Source organism: Siniperca chuatsi, linkage group LG4, assembly GCF_020085105.1.
Source record: "Siniperca chuatsi isolate FFG_IHB_CAS linkage group LG4, ASM2008510v1, whole genome shotgun sequence".
NCBI classification, from domain to species: domain Eukaryota; kingdom Metazoa; phylum Chordata; class Actinopteri; order Centrarchiformes; family Sinipercidae; genus Siniperca; species Siniperca chuatsi.
Window position 1 is genome coordinate 20,958,637 of NC_058045.1, and position 17,001 is coordinate 20,975,637.

The window sequence follows — 17,001 nt, forward strand, 5'->3', positions numbered from 1 at the left end:
CTAGTCTTTTTTTGTCTGTTCAACCTCCAGCTGAGGCAAGGATATACCAGCAACAGCCCCACAAATCAGCAGTAGACTATTATAAATGTCCTCATTAAAAACCAGGATAATTCAATTATTTTTGGTTATTGGCTCCTTATGACCTAATCTATGGGGAAATGATAACAGATATTTCAGCATTTAAATAATTTATTTATTTAAAAAAATTCACTTGACAAAATTTTTTAACATTGAAATATAAAAAGAGCATAAAAGGTAATTGCAGGCTGTTTTTATATTTTTATACTGCAGTAAAAAAAAATGCAGTGGATGACATGATTGAGTGGCCCATAGTTAATGTATTCCAAGTAATGATATATCACTCTAGGGAGGCAGATCAAACATTGTCTACCAACACAGGACAGATGCTTTATGTTTTTACCTGAAGGATTCCAATAGAGGAGGAAGCTTTGACCTAGTGGAAAAGTGCTGTGGAAGCAATAATGCATGGTATACACCCACGGTGGTCCCCTGAGGTGGACTGCAGAAGTTGTCAATGCAGTTTTTCTCTGCAGAGCCTACTGTATTTTGACAGGCAGGAATAAGACATGTCTAAAAATTAATATACATGCTCCAGAAAGAATTTTACAGTGGCTGTAGATGATGGGGAGCAAATATTGAGCTACATACCAAAGCCTCAGGCTAATAAAGTATAAACTATATAAATGCCTTTGTCTGTTAATACTTAAAATAATGTCCAATGCAATATCACACATGTTATGTATACGCTCTGTCTTTTTGTTCTGACAGCTGCCATGAAAATTGATGATTTGGGATCTCGGTATGTTAATAAGAACATATTGCTTAATTGTGAAATAAGAAGACAATACTCATGATAAGCTGTTGTCCAAATCAAATAATATATCTTTCTTTGGGTTGAATACTTGGCTGTCATTAAAGAGAATATGGTGTATATTGTTGTATCATTTTGTGATACAACACTGTCGTTTTCTTTAGAGGTTATAGATGGTGGAATAAAACATCCAAATGACAACAGAAACAATTAATACATGGGCACATACAAGTAATACATTCAGATTTAAAAATGAACTTTTATTCTACTACATCCTGTCAACTTTATTGATTGATATAAAGTTTGGGTCTGATTTCTGAATACATTTTCCTAGCAAACAAAGAAGTTCTATACAGTCATCAAACGTCAACTCCGTTATCAGTATCAGATGAAAATAAAAACCATGCATTGAGAAAAATACATACATTTTGATATTGATTATATTTCAGATTTACAAAATTAACATAAAAGACAAATATCTTTATATTTACTTATGAATTTGTTACATGGATAAAAGTTATGCAACATTTTAAATGAGCCTCTTTAACTTTATTGGCTATAATGAATGTGAAAGGGTCTTTCCAAATGTGTTTTTATCTAATACCACCAGTATAGCCTTGGGATGATAGCTATTGTACATTGTGGTCTTGTTGGTCTTTTTTTAATATGCTAATTGTTACACCTTCGGTCACTGATATGTAGTCTATTCCCTTAATTCAGAGTCATGGGATTTGAACACTCAATTAGCCATACTGCAAGGGAGCTTTTATATTTCTTTTGTTTTTATACTAATAATAGACCTGTCATGGACCTCCAGTCCAACCTTTCACTTCGTTGCCATGACAGCTGTACTGTCTCTTTAAGAGACCCGGAAACGGTTCCTTCCTGTGTGTTCACTGGTCGCGGGTCCCAAATAGACAACCGAGCTCCCTCCCGCCGGCGATGATATCCCACTCTGTTCTCTGGGCTTTTCGTAGCAGTGTGAGGTGCTGGCGATACCGGGCTGTACTCAAAGCGGCTCTGGGGTCCTCGGACGTCAGCGTTTGGCGCTGGTACTCGACACCAATTCGTGGCGGTGTCACGGGCATGGAGGAGATACTGGCGAGGGTCGTTGCACCTTTACCCACATACGAAACGAGAGACAAATCCCCTCCTCCTCCCGAATCAAACAGCTTGGAGTTCATACACTTCTACAACAGTCTCGACAAGGACGACAAACTCGGTTTCTTGACGAAGCTGTCGCAAGACTTCGGTGTAGACCGCAAAAGCGTTTCAGAGCTCGCTGTGAAGCTGTTAGACACTCAGCTACGAGACTTGGCGACCGTTTTGCAAGTTGAAGACAGGCTGCGGTACAGCTTGACTCCCCGTTACAAACAGTTGCTTAATCATATAAGCAGGGTCGAGGGGGGAGTGAAGTTTCTGGTGGATCTCCGAGCCGATGTGCTTGAAATAATCTCATCCAAAGCTAGCGAGAGCCCACACATCAGGGTAAAACATCTGTTTACATTTTCTACGGGTGCTCGCATGAGTCAAGCAGTGCCGTTCGCGTTTAGACGTTTGGCACTGTTGCCTGAATGTTCAGTACTTTAGAGACATTGTATGTGGTATATTTTAACAGCATCAGGAGTAGGCTGAGTATAGCTGCTTACACAGCTAACCCCCACACTGAGGCATAAACCCCACCCCTTGCTTTGCTCCCCATCACATGGTTCACATTTCATCACAGCTTGAAAAGCAATTACCTTTGCCCCAGTTTAACTTCCCTACCAAAGTAGAGGAACTAAATTATTATTATTTTTTATTTCCTCATAGCTTAGGACATTTTTGCAGATAGGCTAGGCAGAGCTGTCAAGCTCAATTCCAGGGCTTTCTTCATATTTTTTGTCTTGGCTGCACAGATCAAATTCTGAGCAGAGCTCTTCTGTTGAAATAGACCCTGTAACAATGTTTAATTCTGTATATAAAGAGGCACGAGCTACTGTACTCTGCAGCAGCAACAAGGTGAAAGAGCATATAAATCAGGCATGTAATGAATATTATGAATTAATTTTTTGTGAAAATAAAATTGAAAGATAAGGCAGTAGGGGGAAAAAAACCCTTAAATTTTCCATCACACAGACATGGCTCCCATGCTCTTTGCCCTATTAATGGCACATTTTTGGCAACTTATTTTTCTGAAAAGCTACCCTTTCCAGTCTCATTTATCTCATTGTTCAGTGTCATTCATGTTCAGTCAAATATAATTACAGTTTTCAATTCACTTCAGCACTGGAGTGTAGGAGTTTCCATGCACACCTTGGAATGAGAGTGGAATATTTTTCAGATCGCAAGCTTTCTGTCATGTTAATTCCATGTACTTATTATGTTCTGTTTTTTTCCCCAAACAAGTTTCTAAGGCCTGGTTTGAAATGTACCATAGATGTTTTTATATTAATACGTGCTCACTCATTCAGTGTAAAGATATAGTAACTTGACAGGCTAGCTCTTTTACTAACATGCATTAAGGTTGTAGCTTATGATTAAAGAGCACCAAAGGTTGCATATCCAACTACTTTCTTTGCAGGTGTATCACCTAACCTAAACCATTGTGTAGATAAATGTTCTACTAGTCCTAGTCCAAATTGCTTGTTTTTTCCACCCAGCGCCACCAAAACCTCAAGATATTAAGGTTACTATCCCATTAGAAAAAGAAAAGCTACAAATCCTTCTTCAGCAGTGAATCAGTTTTTAGAATTGTTGTGATTATTTTTCTGTCGATCGATTAATCTGTTAATTGACTCATTGTTTCAGCTCTAGTTTGATTGGTGGAATCGAGCCTGCCTCCAGTAGAGCAAAATAGAAACAATATGCTCCTTAGTGAGGGCAAGCAACATTCAACCTGCAGTATTTAGTTTTCCACAAGATGAAAGAGGATATATTCTATTTTTGTGATCAATGCATTTTTAAGCTTGACAAAGGTTACAGAACTGTTTGTGTTTGTTAACAATCAGTCTTTATTCGTTATGTTGGCTGTATCTCTAAGTTGGAGTCATACTGAGTTGACGTGAAGCTGCATTTATAAATTGACCAGTGGCTTTACAGAAGCTTGCAGGTTTTCTATCATCTTTGTGATAAGTTTTTATGTTTTGTTTTGCTTTGGAATAGAGTTTAATATGATTTTCAAACACCCTGACTGCTCTATCGCCAGAGGACTTCTAGCCTCTTCTCTCCTGCTCAATATTTATTTTATTCCTGCCGAGAGGTGGTTCAGATGCATTTAATCTCAATAAACAAGGCCCACTGAGACCTTTTGTATCTTAAAAAGGTCTAAGCTACCTACAGAGTACTTACTTGTACTCTCTGCTGACCACCGTGGTCTTGGTACACAGCAATCTTTTCTTGTTATTGCCATAATTGATTGAGCTAAAAATGAGAAAAGGTCATGGTAAATATGAAGCTTTTAGCACATGTATTGATAGTATGTGCATGCCAGGGGAGCGAAAAACTTGCGTTCAGAAAATGATGCAGATGATCAAAGTAGCACCGAAACATAGAGGGGAAAAATAATAAAATTTCTAAAATTACTAAAGTAAAGAAAGTTTGCAATTCACAAGGCTGCAATTACTGTGGTTCTTGCAAGTGTCACTTTGAATTCTACGCTAGATTAGTCGCTCTTGGTTGGGTAATTGATTTTTGATGTTCCTTCTCACTCTTTCTACCCCAAGGCTTTTCATTCTTTTTCACCTGTGCACACAAAACTGAGTGGATGAAAGATGTAAACACAAGTCCGAGACATCATTTTAGTTGGCTACTTGGGATTTCACAAAATATCAGTGAGGCTATTTTTTCCCCACAGACAGACTGCCAGGCTGACAAGTGGCATGCAGCCTACTGGAGTAAAGGTACTGGCACACTCTGGGCTGAGTTCGACCTGTAAACACTCTGGCAGTCCGTGGTCATTTGGCCTTGGATAGATAGAGTGTTCCTTCCAGGCACTGCAGGCTTCATCGCTCTGTATAATTACAATATAACTGCAGCTCAAGGTTGCAGAGGCTGTATCGGCTCACAACGTCAGCGCCTCGCTGCATTGATACAGCTCCCGTGTCAAAAAGTGTTACTTCATTTTCTTTCTAATGGAGTACAGGATTTTCTTCTTTTCCCTTCCCTCCATCTGTCTCCTAACCTCAGGCTCCGTTTGCTAGACCCTTCCATTTCAAAAGACTTCATCTTCTGCTAGGTCAATGGAATACACATCTCGGTTTGGCCTTCCTTTTGTGTGGGTGAGAATTGGCTACCCAAGGCAGCAGCTGCACTCTCATGTGTTGTTGATGTGCTGCGTTTTCCACAGAAATGCTGGGCTGGGATTATCGGCCATCATATAGATTATTTTACCTTGGGCAGCTTGTGAAGTTAGAGGAACACATATATACATGCACACACACACACACACATGCCATCACATAAGTAGTGATGGAAGTTTTGCTGAACTTTTTATTTTTTTCTGAGGGTTACTTTTGATTTGCTCCTCACCCAACAAAATTTTCCTGCGTGAAACCTCTCAACCACAGAGCTGAATAATGCAGGGCCTGATGCATATATGTGGGAAAGAATTTCAAATTTTGTTAGTTTTGGTTTTTGATAGCTGTTCGCAGAAGATTTCAGCCAGTGGATTTTGTACCATGACTGTACTTGTTTGTATTAGCTATTATTATGACAGACAAGCCGGCATTAAAGTAGGCCTGAAATGAAGTCATCCTATGGAACAGCCAATATAAGCTGTATTTATGTGTTTGTGTGTGTTTGCGTGCGTGCACCTTGTGCGCTTGTTTGTGTGTTTGCAAGAGATTTGCTTTAAATGAAGTCTGACCTTTGCAGGAGGACAGGCCTGCTTTGAAATGGCAAGTTGTTTATTGAAGTGCCTCCTCTACAGCCATTGCAAGCTCAAACAAATCACTACTCATAATGTGAAAACATTCAAACAGCGTACAGACACCCCGGGGACCACACAACCCACACAGTGTGTAAGATATTCGTATGGAATTGTTTATAGCCTACAGACAAACTTAAGCAACTGTGCTGTCAGTCAGTAAAATAAAGCTTGTGAGTTCTCTCAGTAAAAGAGGTCATGTGGTTGTAAAGACTGTGTGTTTATCCAGTTCTTTCATAGTCATAAAGCTGCAATCTCCAGAGAATACTTTTATGGTGTTTCTTCTTTATAAGATATAAATGAGTGACCAAAAAATTCTTCCATAGCTACAGTAAAAGGACATTCCTTACAGTGCTCAGACAATTTAAATACCATGACCTTCTTTTTCACATATCCTGTGCATGTAAGATCGACCTGCATACCAGTGTTTTATCTATACAATATATAGTCCCTGCACTATTATGAAATACAATTGCAAGATTCTGCTTTTACTTTCCTGACTGGCTGCCGAGCTATTCTCAACAAGGGAAAGAATGTGGTGAATTTTCTATTATCTCTATTATTTCTATTATTTTCTATTATCAGGTGGATGTGGATGTTAATTCTGAACATCTGAACTTTTTTTTTCTCCCAGGACCTGAACGGCACGCTGAAGAGCTTGCTGTCTGAGTGGTTCTCTGTAGGTCTGCTCCGACTGGAGAGAATCACCTGGCAGTCCCCCTGCGAGATCCTGCAGAAGATCAGCCAGTAAGGGCATTCAGGCTACCTCACGCTATTTCTCTTCTTTCTTTCTCTCTTCCATTTCATCATAATCTCTTTTGTTGTTTTTTTAACATACAAATTGTACAGCACAGTACGAAAATTGACCATTCTAAACTGCTAAACTCATCCCCTGAACAGTGACTGTCCAATCATATCTTAGCAACAGTAACCACCATGACCATAGACTGTATAAAACAGGGCACGACAGGCCTATGGATTTCTCCATATGCCAATACAGTGTGCATGGGGGATGTAGTAAGAGCGATACTCGGCATCTAAGAGTTTTTATTTACCCTTTCCAAAACCAAAAATAAAAGAGCAAAAGTGTAAGGAATGGATCAAACAGTGTGTTTATTTTCTTTAACTTAAAGTTGGGGTATGTGATTCTCATCAGTACACGTCTTTTTGTCAAATTGAGGGAATATCTCCTCACGGTCCGCTAGCTGTCTGTTCTGTGTGTGCTCTGAAAAAAAATCTGGTGTTTGTATACAGCCCTGGCTCTGTAAATGGGAAATAAACAAAGTGGCTTGGACCGAGCCACACAACACTATTCCAGCCATGATTTGTGTGTCAGGTAACGTTAAATGACTTTCCCACGGACATTCAGCTTTCTAATTGCTACAGTAGCAGGAGAGTTGTGAGTATTGCTGTCTGGAGCTGGTTTGCTCGCTGGGGAACTGTCTCTTCCTCTCTGGCTGTTAGCTTCGCAGCAGCAACTGTAGCGGCAGTTTGCTGACCCACAACCAAGCTAACGTTAGTTACATTACTTGCTGTGTTGTTTTTCGCTCTATATCTAGTAACATTAACCTAGCCCATCGTTTATTTCCCAGGCCAAGGAGAATTTCACTAGCTAGCTTACTACATTTTTTGGGTTTACAGGTTAAGTTAGAAAAAAAAGACCCATTCAGGATTTGCACATTCACTGTGTAGTATTTTGCAGCTGTGTGACAGCCGCTCCTGGATGCTACTATATCAGAATGTAGACTAACATTTGCAGCTCTTTCCTGCTCTTTATTGGATTTGTGGAAGTTTACCCTTAAACAACCTTCAGCCAAGCTCGTTATCCATGATAGTGTTGCATTCACCAAACACATTGATTTGTCCTCATCCTAAAAGCCTTTTCTCTTTCTCGTTAAAAGTGAAACATATAGCTACTGTTTTTTAATTTCGAAAACATAAATCTAACCTGTCTGTCTTGTCAACTATGTACGCTAAGCATCCAAACAGGATTATGTTAGATTTAAATATGAAAAAATGTAAGATCCAACTCTTATCATATAAGAGCTAACTAGCGCTACACTGCAATACAAGACATGCTGTCTATTTCCATTTCTTCTACATGAATCATCAACTGGTGAGGGTGCTAGCTTTTTGCGTTGGGCTTAACCACAATCTTTTAGCCTGCTATCATGTATGTAGCCATCAAGTGCATGTTTGAGACACATTCAGCACATTCAGTCAGCTGGAAACATTAAAAAGTCATCCAGAGACAGTGTTTAGACCAACTCCCAGAACTTACGCTAGCTGAATTAGCTAGCAAGATACAGCCGATAAAATGTGCCAGCGAGTTGTTTCAGGAGCAAAATTAGCTGTAAATGAAAACCCTGCTTTTGTCTACCTGTCTGAAATCACCGACCCAATTTTTAAAAATTATAAAGAATTTTGAGTGGTAATGCCTCCTTTATTACTGTAAACTACATACAGTATGTAATGTACGGAATGGAAACCTTGACTGGCATAGCAACAGTAACTAAGGAGGGTGGTTAATTGTAAACTGAAATACTAACTATCAGCCTTCTGCCAGGTATGAGGCAGTGCACCCTGTAAGGAACTGGACTGACCTGAAGCGCAGAGTGGGGCCATACCGCCGATGTTATGCCTTCACCCATGCCGCCATGCCAGGAGAACCCCTGGTTGTACTACACGTGGCCCTCACTGAAGACATCTCTGATAACATTCAGGTTAGAAGCAATAGCTGCAGGCTGTTGTGATGGTTTGCCTCATTTTACCACACCTTGGAGGATAGTTAAAAATCTGGGATTTACTATTGTGTTCCTCCTCTCAGCTGACAAATGGATTATTTCTGTATGAAAAACAATACCGAGACCTTTAAACTGCATATCCCTCTGGGTGCAATTTTGCCATTTACACTGAGGAAAAAGGTGGTTTTGACAACACTGCATTTTGAGAATATTCCATGGTGTGAAATAGTGCAGTTTTGCTCCAGCACCTCTGAGATAGATATAAGAGAATGGGCTTGTATCTGGATCAGTAATGCAGAATTTGTCTTTGTGACTCAACAAAAATGTGTGTTTTTCACTTAGAGTATCGTCCGTGAGTTTGCCACTCTTGATGCCGAGGAGGATGTGAATAAGATAAATGCAGCCATCTTCTACTCCATCTCCTCCACGCAGGCTGGCCTACAAGGGGTGGAGCTAGGCAACTACCTCATCAAGAGGGTGGTCCGAGAACTACAGGTGAGTGTGGGTGGGATGCAGGATGTAGTGTAGTACATTTGTTAGCAAAAAGAACTATGAATGGATGTGGCAGCCAAGAAACTAACTCGGGGGAGCATAAACATCTGTTATTAAAATACAATAACTCAGTCTTATCGGTGAAGCTTTTAAACCACCCTTTCCTATTATAGCTAGATAATAACACCTTATCATGACGGTTCACATGACACATGCACAGCTGTTAACTCCTGCAGAGCTCCTCAGCTCCTCCCCTACGGTGTCTTAGAAAAAAGTGTTGTTTGTCTCCTCCCCAGGAACAACGTTTCACTCTGTATGATTTACATGCTGAATTTAATTAAAAGGCTCTATGGTAGCCTTCAGGTGTGGCCCAGCTGGTGAGAAATACAGCTTTGACAGGCAAGATTTTTGTTTGATTGCTTTTCAAATGTTTTCATTTTTATTTTAGTCTTAATGCAGAATCATAAATCTCCCACTTGTTCTAGCACTTGCTTATACACACATGAATGCATACCCACATAAACAGAGCAGTTGTCACTAGACAGGCATGAAATCTCATCCATCCCTCTCAATAAGCGCAGAAGAGCCCTTCATGTCGGGCCACTCCAGCTAGCACTTGTTAAATGATTGGAACATTGAATAGAACATCAAAAGCCACTCTACCCAACAGATGGGAAATAGCTCTTTATAGTGTATCCTCAAAATCAGGTTTCAGAGCTTTAAGCTGCTTCCACTTTAGTTATTCATACAATGGGACTGTTTTGATTGCTGCAAGCTTTTCACTTATTGACATTTTTATTAATGGCAACATACGGTTCAGTGAGCTCAGCTGATATAGTTTTGTGTTTTCTGTTTTAGCATTAAAGCAATTTGTGTCGGGGGCTGGAAAGTAGGTTATATTGCACTGTGTTGTAAAAGCCTTACAGATGGGCAATGTTGTCTTCATCAAGAGGTCCACTAGCTTTGCATGTCCGCATCTTCTCCTGTCATCTTTGCTGTCTTTCTAATGCAAAAATAATAATCAAAAAAAGAGGTGTGCTACTTTTTTAGCTTCTCTATATTACCCTACAAAAGCAGCGCAGAGCAGTAACTACAAATTAGTGATGTTGGGGGGAAAAAAGGAATTTGAGTTTTCAGGCGGGTCAACTGTGCAACCGATTAAAAAGGTTGTAATGCGCTCTTTTTTCTTTCTTTTTTTTTTACAGATTATTTTACCCAAATAAATCAATGACATATAAGCTACATAATACCTATAAAATGCAGATACAATTCTGCTTTTGGATAAATTTCAGGGAATGCAAACAAAATGTTCTCTCAGCTTTCTTTTGATTATTACAGTCCATATTTTATAGGGACTAAATCTGTTTTGCTGTGTCTGTCTGTCCATCTACTATTAATGTTTTTTATTTAAATCAATAAATTAATCTACAATATAATACATTGAAATATATTATTTCAAGGTATCTTAACCTCACCAAATTGCCTGAGATGGCAGTTACTGCTTCTCTACTAAGCTATGTATGTTAGCTTTAGCAGGAGCGTAGCTGGGGGTGTTTTTTACCATTAGTATAGAATGTAGCTACCGCCTTATTTAACGGCTAGTTATGTTGAATAACAAAATATATTACCAAGATGTCGGTTCATCAAAATGTATATTTATCAATTACAGTTAACTAATTAGAAAAAACTCAGTAAGTAAATTTAGTTTTAGCTAAGGCTAGCGCTGCCTAGCTCACTAGCCAGCTTTGACTTGATATAGCTCTCTTGCTTTAGTTGTCTGTGGTGGAGCGCACAGTTAAGGGTGACTAGCTTCTAGAGCAGATTACCAAACCAGAGCCAGATTGTACATGGTTTTTTATTTATTTACAGAAATTATACATTTCTATGGCATAAGAATTTTTTGTATTGCAAAACAGGTGTCAAAAAGTCAGATTCTGATCTAAACTCAATTCTGATAGAATATGTAGTTACTGCATTTTGGCTTTGTAGGGCAGTATAAAGTACTGTTTGGAAATTGAACTCTTTTATGCGACTTTCGTCCCAGTACATGCAAGTACCTCATGAGTGCAATTATTTTTTATGACCCTATTGGGAATCAAACCCCTGACCCCGACATGGTTGTATTCTGCAGAGTCCCTGGCTTTCTGACAGAGCTTTATCTTACATAAAGGTGAAGAGAGCAGCAGCGCAGCCACAGAGGGACCACTATGATGATGGATAGATGATAGAGTGGAAAAGAAAAGGTCACGGTGGTGATTTAAGGTGAAGGGAGGAGGTCTTGCTTGTCTTTGTCGATTGGACCCTGGAGCACCGTTCTGGCACTGCTAGTTCTTTTTCTCTGTATCCTTTCCTCCCTGATCCTTTTTTACCCTTATTTCCACCACCTTCTTGTCTTTGTTAACCCTGCCCACTCTGAACATAGGGAGCACCCAGTAGTTCAAAGTAGAGGTTGGAGTGAAGAAGGCGAGACTATGATACAGTAGAGTGAGAAGAAACACAAGGGGGGAGACAGCAGGACATGGAAAGTGAGAAGGCTGGATTTTGAAGTGAAGGGAGGGTGAAAAGGAGGAAAAAAGGAAAACAATGTCGCAGAGCGAGGCAGACAGACAGCAGCGTGTCCCTCTAGGGGTTGTCTGACACTTCCACTTTCATCTGCAGCCTTTCACTCCTCTGCCTGCCACATCGCTCCGTCACTTATCAACCCAGACGCTGGAGCGCGAAGATGGGCGGAGAAGAGGGGGAGGAATTCGGCGAGAGGAAAGGGTAGTGAGGTGGAAGAGAACTCGAGATGGGTGGGTGGGTGGGTGTCGTGTGTGTGTGTGTGGTCGAGATGAGACAGAGACATGGGGGAGAGGTGAGTGAGAGAAGAGGACGGGTATAAAAGGTGAGAGTGCGAGGGACTGAGGAGGAGGAGGACAGAATAAGAGGGAGGGAAGGAGAGAGGGCATCATCCATCTCCATCAGCAGGGCAGGATCGTGAAGCAATGGAGTTGATTTGTAATGCCGTGCAGCAGCCTGAGCACAAACAAGAAAATTTTGTTTTGTGTTTTGATACTGAGGTGGAGTGTTTATCTCCCTTATTTCCGCAGTTGCAAAGCTGGCGCCCTTTGAATTCTGGTGGGGATCACATCTCTGCTGCCTCTCATCTGTTTTCTTTATACCTTTTACCTTGCTTTCTCCTCCCCACCTTTCCTAGATTTCTTTTTTGTTTTTGTTTTCCTGCAACTTTTTGTGTTCTAAATAGGGGATTAAAACAGCTACTTTTTTAACCCTTAAATGCATGGATGTTTTTAGAGACCTGTTCCATATTGAACACAGATTGGGCTACAAATTAAAACATTGCTTCTAAACTTTTTAGAACATAGTATTAACAATAACAAGCCCTCCAAAAACCATTGCCATTTATTTTTTTTTTTGGATCATTTATTGATGCCAAAAAATTAATTTTCTTAATGATACATTTCAACATAGCTTTATATATATATTATGTTTATGCATATTGTACTGCGTTTCACATACTGCTCAGTGCATGTCCCTTTCCAAACACAAATTAGTCAGCACAGTAAGCACAAATCACAGTTACTGTGTCTGGTTGTTATTGCATCACGTTTGTGCACACTGCATGCACCATTCTGCAATTTTGCATGACCTCTGAGCTAGCATTGTCATACTCAATTAATAGTATCAGTGACACAAATTGAGGCCAAACCAGTAAACACATTACCTGCTGTTATCTGCTGTCTGCATACTGTGGGGAAAAAAAGCTCCCTCTCCCGTCATGTCTTCCAGAGTGAGTTCCCTCACATGAGCCAGTTCTCCAGCCTGTCTCCGATCCCAGGCTTCTCCTCCTGGCTCCAGGGCCTGCTCAGCCAGTACAGGAAGGAAGGCCGGGGCTCTGACCTCCTCTCAGAGCAGGAGTGGAAGGAGGTGGAACAGGCCACTGACTCAGCCCCGGGGACCCCGGCCATTGAGGCCCTCCGCAAGCTGATCGGCACCAGCGAGTGGATGCAGTCTGAGCGGCTGTCCCGTGTCCTGGAGCCCGTCCTGATGCGTGTCTGCGCTTGGTACCTCTACGGGGAGAAGAGGCGAGGCTACGCTCTCAACCCGGTGGCCAACTTCCACTTGCAAAACGGCGCCACCATGTGGCGGCTCAACTGGCACGCAGACACCAGCCCTAGGGGTGTGGCAAACTCCTGCGGCGTCATGGTGAACTATCGTTACTTCCTGAGCGAGACATCTGCAAACAGCACCCTTTACCTGCAGAATAAGGTCATCACAGCATCAGAGCAGGTACTGGCACTGGTGTCCCAATTTCAGAAGAACAGCAAACTGTGAGAAAGAGACAAGGTTACATCCATAAATACAAGTCTGTTCTGTTAGATTGCACTTCATATCCTTAATATATTGACTGACAACCTGTATTTTGTTTTTGATTTTAATATTTGACATGTTTCATCAAATATCCAAAAAGAAAAAAAAAACTGCTCTAGAAGCACCACTGAAGGGACATCAGCTGATACTATTTTTGAGTTGAAATTAGAACATTTCTCAAATGACGTGTCTCTTCCCATCTTCTGTATGTAGTGCATAGGTTAGGCTTTTTGCCTCATTGGGTTCCTGGTTGAAGCCGTTTGATACTGTGTAAGTGCTGCCCAGGCTGAGAGACTGTAGCTAATGAAGCATGAGGCATCTATCAATGCTTTACCATGTTTCTGGATAACAGTCTGTATAATGTTGAAGCAGGAGCAATGAGGGAGTGCAGCTACTGGAATAAATGATGTTTAGATTCTTTCATTTGACTGAACTGTCTCACTGCCAAATGTTGAAGAATGGGAGAGTTTTGGATTTTTTTTTGTCTTGGGTCAGGTTTATATGCACCTGCTGTCACACTGCTTATTCCCGCTTAAGCTCAATACACAAAGGCATGAAATCACAGACTGGAAATATTATTTCAAATTAAATAACTCTAAACTATTTTTTTTCTACCTTGTATCATGACTATTCATTTTATAGTCGACTCTGCTCACTTTGATCCACTGGGCTGGACCCTCCTGGTACCTATAATTTTGCCTTCACACACACCTTCACACATCTCCAGAGAGCCATCGCTGATGTTCTAACTGCTCTGTACAGGTGCCAAGCAGGGCTCATATTAGCCATTGTTGTGAAATAATATATCACAGCAAGTTGACTGTGAAATTACATTTTATCTCTCCAAGGAGCCAAACTTTCTTTTCATTTTTTCACATTCTCTATCCCCCCCCCCCTTGCTGCTTTGTGTCCTAGAAACTAATGGAGTGAGAAATAAAGTTAAAGTAAATGGCTAGATTGATGGTGTTCAGTTGGGGGGGGGGTAAAGAAGCATAAAAAGGACAGTTGTTTAAAGGATGCCCTTGACAGACAGTGTGAGTGTCTCTGGAGATATTGGAGACAATAAGAGACCCACACCTCTCTGTGCAAAGATGTGTGTGGAAACATGGAAAAGAGCGACAATGTCACACCATCTCACAATGGAGGACGATGCGTGCTATGGTATGGGTTGCCATGGAAAAAACAATATTCCACACCTGCTGCTGGCAGCAAGGGCTTGTTTTGAGTCACCTTTGCCCAGGAATGACTGATGGTAGTAACCACAGAGCGGTTTGGGTTAAAAATCCAGCAGCTTTTAATCATGAACTCTTAAAAAAATGTTTATGTCGTACGGTGAAAGTAATGACTTTTTTTAAAGTAGTCAGTCAGGTATTTCCCATAGGACTAAGAAGACAAATTGCTCACACAGCGAGCAGTTTCAGCACTGATATCTGATTTATGGACACATCAGGTCCCGCTAAATGAAATGATACAAACCTCTTTTTAGTGGAGGCTTAAGAGGATGAGTCAATCCCTGCTGCACACCTATTGGATGGGAAGGCTTTTAATTGTTTTAGAGGTGCTAACGGGGAAGCGCTAATCAAGTCCACTTTTTCATCTGTTAAATGGAGTTAATTTGAAAATGGCTGTTCAAATGAATGGAATCTGAACATATAATTACTTAAAATATTGTAACAAAGGCCACGTTTGATACAATTAAACATCTGTGAACAAATGACAATAAAATTGGAAAGCTATGTTAGAGCTTTTTGTAGACAAATGTAGCAGCAAGTATTCTGATCACTGACAATTTCCACATTGGCGTGGTTTTCATTTGTATCTAATCAGATTGCAGTTTTGTCACATTTCCAGCCCAGCACATGTTGATAATGGATTCACAGCCAAGTTCAATATTGTACTGCTCCGTTGTCTGACACGTCTTAGAGCCAATACTTTCCAAAAAGCAGCAGAAGACCTGATTAAAATTGATTAGAAACTGTCTGCTGTGGAAATTCATGCCTCATCTAAAAATAATTCAGTAATTCAGACAATCCTTTTTTTTTTTTTTTTAAAGATGGGGAGTGCATGTGTGCGTATTTCATTTCTTGTCCCTCGTTTGGAGGAAATTGCCTGACAAATGAAGCTAATCCATTTTTTACAGTTCACAGTGGCCAGAAACGTCAGAGAGTGATGGTAGAGAGGTGGCTGTGGCATTTTCATGTTCTAATTCATTCTGATAAGGTCTGAGCTATAAAAGCCTTTTGTCCTCATCTGTACAGTGAGTTTAAAGGCACAACAATTGAAATAATTGCTGGAGTGTATCACTGATAAACTCTGATATGTTGTATTTTAGAATATATCAGAATGTTGTCAATAAACCTAAAACAAAAAAAGAGAAGAAGAGTGACCACAAAACTTGTGGGCATTCCAAAACCACTTAAACAATTAATTGAAATACTGGCATGAGTTTTGATTTGAAATGGTTTCAATAGATTCATAATGTCACATTTAGCTATTAATCAACGAGCTCCGAAAATTTGGCCAAACACTGGTAATGTCTTTCTCCCATAAGAAATGCTTCAATTTCATTTAATTTCCTTGAAGCGCTTGATTAAATTAAAATGGTATAAGTATAAACATTGGCACAGAACACAAACAAACCCATTCCAACTTAGTTCAGTCCAGCATTTCTTGTGATCACTGTGCCACTGAGGAAAACATGGAGCGAACAAACTTGCCAAGTCACATTTAATCCACTAGTGCCGTCCTCAAAAGCAAATAGCAGAAAAAAAATTCATAAAGGAGAACAAAATGTAAAAAAAAATAAATAAAAAATTGAGATACAAACACGATGGGAAAACTTACTGAACCTTCCATGTTGGCTGTTTCTTCTTGAACCATACACTGAACCATCAAATTGTTGTCTGCAGCCAGTATACGTACAATTAGTCTTGTATAGCCAGATCTATCTCTACACTTGGTTTTAGTGCTGTGCCGGCTCTGGAGACTGGTCTGGCTGAACCCATTTTAATTCTGTTATGGGGGGGAAAAATGCTGGCTTGTTTGTATTTCTTTAAACCAATCAGAAGTGTCATGGCCGGCGCTAAACCCAGGATGCAGCAATTGTGCCCTTGCAAAATAGTCCAAATAGTGTCGGAAGATAGTGGAAGGGGAGGAGAATTCCGACTGAAATAGTCGGCCAATGTCACCCAAAGCCTACTTCCTGAGGCAGACTAGTATACAGTGAACGCTGACCTTTGCCAAGTACTGAGAAATAGCTTAATTGTTGCTTTTTAATACACTACAAAATCTACTGAACCTCAAGCTTAAAGCCCTTGAAGAATTGGTTTTAAATATGTATTTCGCTGTGACGTTAAATATTTATGACTAAATAAACAACAATCAAAGTTAAAGTTTGGGAAAAAACACCCTTGGGTATTATTTATTAAGCTTTTAACATTTAGTAATAGTAATCTGCTTCATCAGGACTGTGTGGGTGTGGTTTGATCAGATTTGACTGACAGTAGCCAAACAACCTACCATCTGTCATGAGATTTTGATTCAAATGTTGAATTTTGAACAAAAGTGTGTGACATCACCTTTTCCCACCAGAACCCCGCCCACTTCAAACCAGTAATAAAAGCATAGATAAAGCCGCATAGACAGAAATCTCTCTC

The 17,001-nt window shown here is 40.2% G+C and overlaps 1 protein-coding gene across 2 annotated transcripts; it reads left to right on the top strand.

The window, feature by feature from the left end:
* Positions 1-1,101: 1,101 nt before the first annotated feature.
* On the top strand, positions 1,102-13,948 carry mlycd (malonyl-CoA decarboxylase). 2 transcript variants are annotated; one of them, XM_044192515.1, is made up of 5 exons: positions 1,102-2,320; positions 6,373-6,485; positions 8,305-8,461; positions 8,915-8,977; positions 12,764-13,948. In XM_044192515.1, exons 1-5 carry the CDS (start codon positions 1,775-1,777, stop codon positions 13,307-13,309), a joined length of 1,425 nt encoding a protein of 474 aa, XP_044048450.1. In that variant the 5' UTR covers positions 1,102-1,774; the 3' UTR covers positions 13,310-13,948. The 2 variants fall into 2 exon arrangements, with proteins under 2 accessions (XP_044048450.1, XP_044048449.1); XM_044192514.1 differs by having other exon boundaries at positions 1,110-2,320; positions 8,825-8,977.
* Positions 13,949-17,001: the final 3,053 nt, after the last annotated feature.